The sequence below is a fragment of the Filicampus tigris genome, chromosome 5, assembly GCF_054856515.1.
Source record: "Filicampus tigris isolate MCC_2025a chromosome 5, RoL_Ftig_1.0, whole genome shotgun sequence".
In the NCBI taxonomy this organism is placed as follows: domain Eukaryota; kingdom Metazoa; phylum Chordata; class Actinopteri; order Syngnathiformes; family Syngnathidae; genus Filicampus; species Filicampus tigris.
Window position 1 is genome coordinate 27,455,720 of NC_141221.1, and position 12,574 is coordinate 27,468,293.

The 12,574-nt window shown below is 40.3% G+C and overlaps 1 protein-coding gene across 3 annotated transcripts in view; it reads right to left on the minus strand.

The window, feature by feature from the left end:
* The window catches only part of fkbp15b (FKBP prolyl isomerase family member 15b), a 60,077-nt gene that overhangs the window by 27,214 nt on the left and 20,289 nt on the right, over positions 1-12,574 (minus strand). For all 3 annotated transcript variants that reach the window (XM_086030073.1, XM_086030075.1, XM_086030076.1), the window contains 8 exons: positions 12,369-12,511; positions 12,244-12,292; positions 12,022-12,129; positions 4,260-4,344; positions 3,162-3,262; positions 2,993-3,059; positions 2,788-2,897; positions 2,609-2,707 (listed from right to left, as the gene is read on the minus strand). In XM_086030073.1, the coding sequence (XP_085886199.1) occupies positions 2,609-2,707; positions 2,788-2,897; positions 2,993-3,059; positions 3,162-3,262; positions 4,260-4,344; positions 12,022-12,129; positions 12,244-12,292; positions 12,369-12,511 (762 nt within the window). The remainder of the gene's footprint in view (positions 1-2,608; positions 2,708-2,787; positions 2,898-2,992; positions 3,060-3,161; positions 3,263-4,259; positions 4,345-12,021; positions 12,130-12,243; positions 12,293-12,368; positions 12,512-12,574) is intronic.

Consider the following 12,574-nt stretch of genomic DNA (forward strand, 5'->3'; position numbering starts at 1 on the left):
GCAGCACGGTGGTGATAAACGAGCATCTAAAAAGAAAGGACGTTGTGACTGATGCCTGATTTCATTTCTCACATTGGGACAGTCATTCCTGGAAGCTAGCTGGAATTAGCACACAGACTTCCGTTTGCCGGTTTCTGATGGAACGCAGCACGCATATACTGTTGTGGTGTGCTAACATATTGTCAGCATCTACTAGCGATTATGAAGGAATTAGTCAGCAAACTGACGTTTATTAAAAACCAAAACAGTTGTTGTATACCCGCGGTTGACATCAAACAGCAGGAGAGCCTCTCTTGCTGGCCGTGAGTGCCTCACTGAGAGCACGTCTGAGTATTGAGATAAGGAACACGGAAATCACACAACTCTAAATTCATGCAACATGACCTATTTTCCACAAACCCTTAATGGCAACACCTAACAATAAAATACATAACATACATAAATTGTTAGAATATACAAATCTAGAGTGCTAAAAAAAAATGATGTTCCTCCTAATTAGTAAAGTTTTTTTCCATTCCGGGTGCATACCATTTTAAATGTGTAGATCACGTAATGCATTTTAAAGAAGCAAAACAAAACATTTTGAATTAAGGTTAAATAAAACCAAAATTAAAAAGTGTGAAGTGTTCAGTTCATTTATTTTTTGGGGGAAAATAAAAATAAAAGCGAACCATTAGGGTGACAGTCTAAGAAATTACATCAGAATAAAAAATACACTAACAATAAAGATCTCTTAATTGTGTAAATTATTAAGACACTGAAATCTTTGAACACTCAGCAGCAACAGCCTATGACACATCTAAGTATTCAAGCCAAACACAAGTTGTCATGACAGTGCATATACACTTTTTGTGATGAAAAAAAATACATACAATAACAGTTACAATTATTGCTAACTGTATTGAAGCTCTTTTTATAATGAAATACAGTAACTAAAGTCTTTATGAAATTATTTACACTTTTTAGGCATTGAAATCTTTGAAAGTTCAACAGCACATTGTAACAAATTGGGTTATCTGCGTTGTGGTCGGATTTATGTTTTGCTGAGTTGTGATGTTTCCGAGGTTCATGAATGCATCGGCTAGCGAGAGAAGCAGCGGAGAACGAAGAACAGAGCTGTTGTACTTTGTTTTTGGCTAACAATACTGCTTGCTTACTCGTCTAAGAAACATTCAAAGTCGGATATTCGTTATTATGTTAGACGTGTTACCTGCAACATATCCCCCAATCTCATGTAGCAATGTCGGCACACAACTTTGGGACTTATACACGTACCTTTCCCCATTGGCGATTTTAACAGGAAAGCCAGAATGTTCCCAAACAGGAGACCGCAGTGTACGGGGGGACTTTCGAGCTCTGGCTTGTTTGCGTATGCCCTATAATGCCATGGCTGTTACGTTCCAATTTGGACGGTGTGTTGTAGGTCGAAAAACTTGGGCCATTCTTCATCCAAATAAATGTGCACGCCTACTCATTCCCACTTCAGTCTCTGTAAATATCCTGACTGTTGCCTCACTCATCCTAAGCATGATCAGCAAAGAAGCAGTGTTTTTTTTTTTTTTTTTTTTTTTTTTTAAGCAAAGAAGCAGTTGTGCGTATGTCCCAGAAATAAATCTATGTAGCTCTGCTCACTTCCACATTTCCTCATTCTCATATAAATCAGCCACGGAGAGGTTAATCCTTTTGATATGTTGAAGTGGGCATTAGTAGGGATGTCCACATAAACTTTGGTGCCAATTGATCACCGTTTTTGGACGTCATAAGGAATGAAAGTACAATGATTTCCAATGGAGAGTCTGTAATTAGTCCCTCCAGTGACTCCGACCGAACAAGGACAGAACGGTAGGGGGCGCGGCCATTCTACTCATGAACAAGGGGCGTTATTCATGGAGTCACTTATTTCCTAATTTCTCAAAAATGAATGGATAAAATAGAAAATGACAACTCTTATCATTTTCCTGATCAAAAAAATATCTAAAATGAACACTTTAGTGAAAACATGGCCATCCCCAACCATCCCTTTAAAGCAACCACAGTTGTGGGTGATGCAAGCCACCCCACACACACCCTTTTCAGTCTACTGCCTTCTGGGAAGAGGTCCAGGAGCCTCCAGTCCAGCACCAGTAGATTCACCAATAGCTTTTTCCACCAGACTGTCAGGATTTTGAATTCTCTCCCCTCACCACCCTCGGCTCCAACCACCAGGCTGACAAGGAGCTAGTGCAGGGGTGGGCAATTCCGGTCCTTGAGGGCCGGTATCCTTTACATGTTACCCTGCTGCAACCCACCTGAGTCAAATGATCAGGATCGTTATCCAGCTTCTGCAGACGTTGCTGATTATATGATCATTTGAATCAGGTGTGTTGCAGTAGGGAGACATAGAAAACATGCAGGATACCGGCCCTTGAGGACCGGAATTGCCCACCTCTGAGCTAGTGTTATACAAGGGCATCCATCAGTCAGATGCGGTTTGATTATTTTGACAATCCTGATCGAGAGCACTGACATTATTAAACCAGCAACCATTCCGCAATGTCCAATCGCAGGGACTACAAAGGATGGTGGCACAGTCACATGAGATGGTGGTAAAATGTTTAATGGCTTATACCTGGATGATTCTTTGGACGTTGTGCATTATCATGGAGGACTCCATTGATATACCAGACAGGCCCAAGGAGACAGTTCCCTGCCTTTGAAGGTCATCTATCTAATAAATAAAATAATATAAGTAGAAAGTAGGGCCAGTTTGTGTTAAAGCCATACTTGGCAAAACCTTGGATTTTGCACCTTGGATGCAAGTTGATCGACCTTATCTGCTACTTTTCCGACAGCTAACCGGATCTCTGTGTTCTGCTGTCGTGTCTCAATCATCAACAAAGAAGTCACGTCACTGGAGCCTGGAGGACATAGTTTTGTCATTTTAAATATACAAATAAACATTAAATGTGTGTTCTTCAACTCTTCTGGTTTGTCATGTGTTTTCTTATCTTACCAATATAAGGGACACGTGCAGGATAAACTTGGCTCACAGACTGGAGCTGATTTAAAGGAACAGAGGTCTGTGTGTACAAGTAAAAGTTTGAAATAGTAGAAACAACAACAACAACATAATAATAATGAATATTTGCAATAAATATGGACAAAATAGGAGGAAACCTCACCTGAAAAGTGTGCGTGTTACCTAGCAAACCAGGCTGTGCAGCAATATTGGTAAGGTTGGGAAGTACATTTGTAGGAAGAGCAGGGTAGGGATGTGGAAGCACTGACGAGAAACAATAGAAACAAACATAATACAAAATAGCAAAAATATACTATGATAAAGGGTTGTCACAATACTAAAATTTCAAACTCGATATCGATATTACAGGGATATAAAACTGACAAATACTTTACTAATATTAATACTAATAAATAAAAAATGTTTTTATTAACATGAACAAGACTGGCTGGTTGGCCCTCCTGCCGCCACCACACTGGCCGTACCTAGCAGCAGTAAAACACAGAACTGCAAGCCGGAGTGCTGTCCGGAAGGGCTGCCACAAACAATTATTTTGCTAGTCATCTAATCACCAACAATAGTCGCGATTAGTCGACTTATCCAATAATGTTGCACGGGATACCGGTACGAGTACCGTACCCCGATTTTTCAGCATCGATACCATTTTTTTTTAACACCGGTACTTAAAAAAAAAAAAAAAAAAAAAAAAAAAAAAAAAAGCATGTATGTTGGTTGCAGGTGTTAAACTTCTAAAACCATGCAGGAAAGCGGCCCTCGAGGACCCGAGTTTGAAACCCCTGCCAGAAAACCTTGTTTCCCACAATGTTAATATGACAGCTTCGCCAAGCAATTGAAAGGGAATGTATCGCACATAACAGAGGGATCCATGATATTGGCTTGGTCTGGATTTCAAAACCAGATCCCAATCTAAACGTTCTTGCAGTGGTTCAAAGATGTGAATGAGCAATTACTGACTTGAGCTACTGTGGTCATATTATTTCATATACAAGTCATTTCTAAGTTAGGTTTTCTCTGAAAGAACTCAATCACTTCAGGTAAAGAATTGAAAACTGAACCTGACAAGTCATCGACAATGAATAGGTGATATCTTGATTTTATCACTCTCTGGGTCACCGATCTATAAAATAGTTAGGATTATTGTTGCTCTGAAGAATAAACATTTGAACATAGGAAAATAATTGTTTTATTTAAGAAGCTGCAGGGAAGGGTGAATGCTTTCACTGAGCAGAAAAAAGGTTACCATGTGCTTGGACTGGGGCAGCAGTAGTGATCTGCACAGGAGGTGATGCAACAGGCAGATTCTTGACTCTACCAGTGGTGGTATCCTGCACAAAGTGAGATAGTGTCATTAACTGAAATGACTACCGGTACTGTATATAAACTAGGGCTACACGATTATGGCCAAAATAATCATCCTGATTATTTTTTATCAATACTGTCATCACGATTATTAATCTTGATTACTCCATTTTATGGAAAGATATTTCTATTGCACTTTTCAATAACCATGTAAACGGATTTCAGTGCAAAACGAAATTTGCAAAAACAAATGATACAATTTACTCAAGATTTCAAATTTACAAAAGGCTAACTGAATAAATAAGACATTACAAAGAGCAATCACAAAGTGCAGCTCAGTGTAACAAATACAGTTTGTTTGTTTGCCCTTGACAACTGACTATACAGCAGACGAGGGCTGAAACGAATAATTCAGCTACCTCGATTTAAAAAAGGTATTTTCTCTGCCATGGGTAGCCGCTTCTTTCCCTGTACCAGAGGCTCACATTTTTTTGTGATTCCCGCGGGTCACGAGAATGGGAGTGTACTTCACCTTTAATCACGTGATCATGCATCACCTTTAATCACGTGATTATGCAAGGTGCACTGAAGCAGACGAGTCCATGAAGAAGACAGGGCGACAAACTTTTGACAGTAACAGACGGCCAACTTCAAAATAAATTTACCATACCAAATAATTTATGGACATGAATGTATAGGCCTAGATACACCAATCCGACGTCGGAGGTCGTGAAGCATGGTGGCATCTGATTGGTGTAGTGACTACCGTCGTAGCGTCGTAATCCGTCAGGAAACGTCTAGAGGGCGTTTACGAATGTTGAATCGGCGTCGTCAGTCGTGACATTTGGGCTAGGTTCACACTGCAGGTAATATTGCTCAATTCGGATTAAAAAAAATTAAAAAATCAGATTTTTTTTTGTGTAAGCGTTCATATTACATTTTAAATGCGACCTCTGTCTTGACTGCTGTATGAACACATGCATCATGAAAGTGACCCGCATGCACGGAAGAAGAGACGACGTCACTCCCGACGTGTTTGCGGAAGTAAATGTGGGCCAGCGTGTCGGGGCATTTATACAGTCAAGCGATTAAGTAGGAGGTAGAAATACAGTATTTGGGGAAAATCACGAGGCGACGCTTTAATATCTAATTTCATGGAGGTATCACTAACGATGACGTCACGTCACAACCATGCATAAAAAATGAATCGATCTGAGCTGTGGCTGAATTCCTTTGATCGCCATAAATGTCCACTTTATGATTCATGTTTCAAGTGGGATTAAATTAAAGTAAAATATGAAGTCAATAGTGTTACTCAAAACAACTTTGCAGATTCGAGCCCCCTGCTGCCAGCACTGCAACTCCGCCTGCACGGAGCGCATTTTGGGGTCCGGATGACCTCAATGTCGGATATATGCGACCTGGCCGTTCAGACTGCGAACGCATTGGAAAAGATCGGGTATCCGACCGTGGACCACATACGAAAGCGAACCAGGTCGCATTTGAAAAAATGAGAATTAAGCCGTTCAGACTGTCATAAAAAAATCTGATACAGGTCGCATATGGGCAAAACAAAACCGATCTGGGTCGCATTTGCCAGCGGTGTGAACCTAGCCATGGTCACTCTGATTGGTTGTTAGCTAGCAAATCAATGCTCGGAGCACGAACAGGAAGTGACAAAGGCGGATAAACAGTAAGCATGCCGTTGCTGTCTTAATCTTCTTACAAGTACAAGAGCGAGGGTTCACAATGTATGTATTTCACGATACTGTGTCAAAAACGTGAGGGTTTACTTCTCGTGGGAGTTCATCGTGAGCGAAAAATATAGCTGAATGCATTGTTTACGTTTTTATAATTCGCCCCCGGCCAATAGCTTTCCGGTTGGATTTTTCAAACCATGAGGAATAGTGACTACTGCCGCCGATGGTATGAGGGAGTATTACATCTCTCGCAGAAGGTACTTTAATGGTCAGCGTCGCTGTCTGCCCTTGCAGCGTATTTTTCCAGCGGGACGTGCAGACAACCGGCCCAACGCCACAGGGGGTCTGTCACAGCTGGCCAACGTCGGATTGGTCTATCTAGGCCTTATGAAAAATGCATCCAGTAATGCTGCTATATAAAATTCACAAAATTAAACAGAAGCAAAGTAGCTTAAATATTTTTGCACAAATGTAGATATCAATCTAAATAAGAAAGGCATAAAAATGCTTCTGACAGAAATTGATTAAAAATAAAAAAATAAAATAAAAGTAGGGTGTAGGGTGACCTCTATTGTAAGGTAATTCTGAGAACATTTATTGGGCAGATCTCAAAGGTCAAAATAAAAAAACTCAGGAATTTATTGTGAAAACAAATCCTATCAATAAAATTCTATGTCTTCTATGTACTATATGCATCAATTTTCTGAATCGCTTATCGTCATATACACTAATAGTATAGTAACTCATTAAGGACGGGAGCGCATAACCGCGTTTCTTGCACTAAAGCCGGGAGCGCTTTTGCATGTTTCTCCCTTTAAAGCCGGGAGAGCATATACCGGTACGTCATTTTCTTTTTTTAATCCAGTTCTCGGTCTCTTAGCCAATGAAATGCATCAGAATAGACATGTGACGGTGTCGTGAGTCGTCGGAGGATATCCGGAATTTTTCGAGGAGTAATGGCGGCACACAGTCGATCACGGGAGCTCTGATATAAGTCATGGCAGTGAGATAGACGTCACGCTTACGGACTTTAAAGACATGAATCCATCCAAATGTGATATACGGTTCAGATATATGTTCGTAGACAATGACGATTTCAACGTCTTTGTAAGAGAATGCACCATGGTGATTACCACTCGATTATTTTTTGTATTAAAAATAGTGCTTCTCTTGCATCTTCGATTGAAACAGCAAAGATGAATAAACTCGGGCCTGTGTGAAAGCCACATGTGTAAACTCAAATCCTTTTGGAATCATGTTTCTATCTGCTACAGGGGCTGAGATATTAATTATTTTGAAGGTGTTGAATTTCCCCAAAAATGTCAGGTTTTCAAGGGTGACTCCAAAGACGACCATAGGTTATAGAGAGATGTCTCACGAGGGGCTTCAGGCTTTAATGGGTTAATATACTTTTAATGTTCTAGGCCATTCCTCTCAGCTGGCGTATGAGACGCCATAACAACCATTTCCTGTTGAGTGGTGCGTGTAGCATTATGCTATATTTTCTCTCCAGACACTTATTAAATTGCCTGCCATTTAGTTGTTCAAAGAGAAATATGCTTTGCTTTACCGTGGTTCCAGTGAGACCTCTGTGAGGTGTCACCCAAGCACTTAATTCGGTCTTTCACAATAGATAACATTGTTATCTTAGCAAGTAGCATCGCTTCTCCATCTCTCCCTCTGTTAATGGACTATATGCACAGAGTGGGTGTAGGGTGACCATTGTGTTCGGGCGGGTGTGACTGTCTGCGCCCGAGACTGTGAGAGGCAGGGGTATGCCGTCAATCAAACAGCCGGGCGCATATGCAGGCAATAGTTGTTTTTAAAGATACGCCTACCACAAACGAGCATTTTAGTGACGCGTTCCAGTAATTTATGATGAATTAATGAAAATGGAGGACTCTAAGGAAAGTAAGAAGACTGCAAAGAAAATGAAATGCAGTTACAACAAGGTCTGGGAACTCATTGTCCGTGGGTGAAGCCAGATAAAGTCAGATAAAACTTTCTGTGAACTTTGTGGCTGCTGTTGCTGTTATGGAGAAAACTGAAAGACTTGAGTTGTGATGGACATAACCTAAAGTGTTTCATCAGTCTTTTCCTTCTGCTTCTGATCTGGGTCGCATTTGCCTGCGGTGTGAACCTAGCCTAACATGCTAGCGAATGAGACCCTGCTGGACTGGGAGTCGGTACCATTAGTCATTAAATTATTCATAATAAATGCCATGCATTGCGTTGGAAAATGTATCAGAAATGTATTTCTCTTTCAATTGTTCACCTTTATTCAGTCAGTTGTTGTTACATCAACAGAATTTAAATGAACAAACTGTCCTGAATGTATGGGCTAAAATAGCCCATAATTACACACAACATTTGCATTTTAAACTTTGAATTCAATATGTATTAAAATTCAAGTTTTCTTCCGTATAGACTAGTCGACTAGTCGGCGGGCAAATTAGTCGAAATTCCCATCCCTTTGTGTGAGTGTGACTATTGTTAAAGTGCATCTACCTCAAGATATGATGAGACTTATTTCTGCCTTTATTGTAAGCACCTATTGCAAGGGCGGAGCTATGGGCCTGGGTGTGCACAGGCCCACCCAGATTGCCAGACTGCCCACCCAGTGAGATTCATGAAAAAAAACAAAAAAACTTATTCTAATAAGTTTGTGTAATTATGAAATTATTTTTGAATTTGTGTTTCGTTGTGTTTTTTATTATATTGACATTAAGAATGGCATAATTGTGGTTGACTGAGGAGGATCTGAACTTCATATTATTCAGTTTGTCATTTTATTTGAATATACGATGTGTCGGGACAGGAGAATTGTGCTCAGTGAGAGAAATATTCAGGCCCACCCTGATTTTTCCAGGCCCGCCCATCTGCCTCTGTCCTATTGATATTAATGTCTCAGAGATTTACCTTTTTACTAGCAGTTTGTGTTGTATTTTTGTAACTGCAGATAATTTCAACTGCAATTCTGTGTTCTGTGTTTTTATTTGTAGATCTACAATTGTTATTTTGTTACAGTTTATTATATTATATGTTACTGAACAGTTGGCAAGCTGTGCCATATGCATTTTTGGTGTCTGTCGCGAGCATCAGCTCGCCACATTGTCCCCCACAAGCATACTCCCTGTGACCACATCTGGTGAGTTTGGCTAAGGACAGTACATCGAGCTATCACTGCTGTGTGCACACAAGGGAGCTGTTTGTTTAAAAACGGCCGCCAGCTGAGATGGCTAAAAACGGGGGGGATTACCTCGTATTCCACAAAGGCAATATGCCTTGTTTAAAGTAGTGGGACTGCACAGAACATATTCCTGGAAAAAAAATTTGGGGTTGACCTCCGCTTTAAGGGACCACAAAATTATGTTTAATTTCTGTAGTGGCCAGGCAATCTAAAGTTGCGGAAGCACGTTGATGAAGTGGGATGTTCCGCTCTTACCACTGTCAACTCTTATGTCGGGCATGGGTTATCTCCCATCCCACCCAAAACTTAAGGAGCTGTTTGGGACATTGAAAGTAAAAAACATTGATGAAATTTATAAGAGCATGCTACAGTAAAAAGTAGCTGTCATAAAACACATTATAGTCTACACTACTCATATTTCCTATAATACAATACATATTTATTTATACTATGCACGCTGAACTGTTTGTCTTGAGAAAATTAAGATGATTAAATTCAAGACCATTTTTTCAGTGTAGTAGTTAAACTGCAAATTTTCCACTATGCAAATCATTAATACTAATAAGAGCAAATGCCCCTTTACTTATGTAATTCTTGTAGAAATAATGTCTTCCAATAATGCAGGAATACAGATGCCCCCACCCATGTTGCCATTCTTCCCCTAAATTTTATAACGTTTTTTTTATTTTTAAATTCTAGGATAAGTGGTTTGGATAATCAATGGATGGATATTATATCTTGCTGACAAACTTGTGTTCCACACTAAAACCCAGTTACCCATAATTCACTCAAAATGAGGAAATGTGGGAAATGTGGGGAAATGTGAGTATGTACTTGAGAAGTCTGTTTGCAGCGTGGGCCCTAGAAATTTCAACTTACTCTCCTGAAACTCCAGATGAGGGGCCACTGTGCTCAGAGTTAAAAAAAAAAAAAAAGGCAGAATGGTGTTGTCCCCTTTGGTATTCTTCTTACCATGCTAAATTCTAATGTTAATTTCATGTCAAGTGCTTACTCATGGCAGTCACCTGCGCTATGTGACAATTTACAGTCAGGTATTTTGCAGTGCTGTGATTACATTGGGTTTGCAACTTTGTGTACGCTAAGCCTTCTGCTTAACTTGATTTGAAACAAAGCCCATGAATCCCACGGTGGACGTTTTGAATAATAACTGTACATGTAAAACAAACCTGAGAAGAAAATAAGATGCTATAAATAAGCAACAAAGAGCTACAGGAAGCTTTGATCAACGACACGTCGCCCACCCACTTAAAAAAACAACAACATTAGTGTCACGACAGTGGCGACATTCTGCGAAGAGCTGCTCTGATCTGTCATTTTTCTAGAAGGCAAAACAGAATAGAGAATATGAAGTCAATGCGCACACACCATAATTACAAGTGCATCATCCTTCGTGTGCCTGTGAACGGCACGAACGTCAGAGGTATGTTAGCCGTTTGTTGGTCAGCTAATTCATCTAAGAAATGATTTTAACCAACACGGACGGGACCAGATTACACGTATTGATTATTGTTGTACTATAACCACAGTATTCCACAGCGGTAGATACAATTATATCCCTCAATGACACCAAAAATGACGGCAAATACTTAGGTATTACTAAGGTAAACTATGAGATGCTGATTATGAAAAGAGCTTACTATAGTATTTTTGAATGAAAAATGGCAGCACAATACGTACCCTGAAGCACCAAACACCAAAATGAAGGTATCGCCAAGTGGTGGTTAGTTAAAGCAATACTGGGCAAGTATTCGACTTTAATAAAAAATTCTCTTTTGATGAAACATTGACTTACAACTAGTTGAACGTGACTTTTGTCATGCCCTGAGGGGGTCTGTATCGTTTTTACTGGCACTAAGCAACTTTAAGGAGAGAGGAAGTAACCCTGGCACACAAAAAAAAATGCAAATGTCATTGAATTCCTTTACGGCATACATCACTTCCTCCTTTCGCTATAAGAATGTAAGTCGATTCGAACTATTATTGGTGTCATGGCAGAAGCCCCAAAATGAACAAAAAAACAAAAATATTGTTGAATCAAAATTAGATTCTTTACCTCATCGCTATTAATCTTCCACAGAGCCACTGGAAATAGAACTGTAATTCAGTCCAACTTGCAGGCCAGTGAGAGCTCAGGATTTCACGACACTACGCGCTGGCGCTCATGGTAAATGCGGTTGACTTTTGTCAAAACACTACCGCTTTTGTCCGCATGGCGCCACCATAATCAACAAAAACTGACAAATGACATGGTTTCACCAATGAGGTTGAGCTTCAGCCCCCCAAATCTGTCGCACTTGATTGGTCGATAGCCCCACCCGCCAGCGCCCGCTGCTCAGTGTACGAGTACAAATTGTCAGTCTGCGCCAGTACAATGGTCTTTATTTTTAGTTTGTACATACCTTAAAGAATTCAGGCTGTAAGATAATCATGGTTATGCAAGCGCAGTTGCGTGTTGATGCGATACGCTGCTAATACATCTGATCCGATTAGCAAACTAATTGCATCTGCAATCGGTGACTTGTCTATTAGAAAAATAATCGTTTGTGGCAGCCCTAGTTGAGAATTGTTATTGCATAGCCTCGATTGGCTGGGTTGGTGCTCTACATTAAGCTATGTTATTCATGTGTCATGCTTAAAACTTGCCAGGGGATGCAGAAAATGAAATCTGAATTAGAAATGTGTCTGTGTGCATGCATGTGCATTTGTGTGCATACTGGTCCATCTGCCACCCACCCTCTTGTCGCCCCAGGTAGAACTGTCTAGAACCGCCAGTGGTAACACTTGACACTCACCTCCAATTCAGAGTCACTCGATTCAGGCTGGCAAGTTAGAAAGGGTAACATGGGCTGGCCCATCTTTGCCATACGAGAGATCAGCTTGGCCTTAGTGGCATCTGTAGTCTGATTTTGGACAAAGAATTCACAGTTTATTCAAATAGCTACAGAAACTAACCTAATGTGTTGACACGTGTAGTGTCGCATTACTTCAGAAAAAAGTCATCAGGCGTTACTTACTGTGAGCTGTTCACTAAGGGAATTTGACTTTGCACGCAGAGGTGTCTCCCTAGGGGAAAAAAAAGCCTAATATAAATAAGCCTGACAGAAAATCGGATTACATATTTTTTTTGTATAAGCCTCACCCTGGTCTGCCTGAGTCCAAAGCAGCTGTTTGTACTGCTGACTCTGATGTTAAATTCTCAACACTAGGGGCAGGGGAAAGAGTACCAGAATCTTTTGAACTGGCACTGGCCTGATCTGAGCCACAGTCCTTGGAAATTTTCACCTATAGCACATAAATATAACTGAATAAAATGTCCTGTTTGCAAGAAAAACTATCTACAGATCA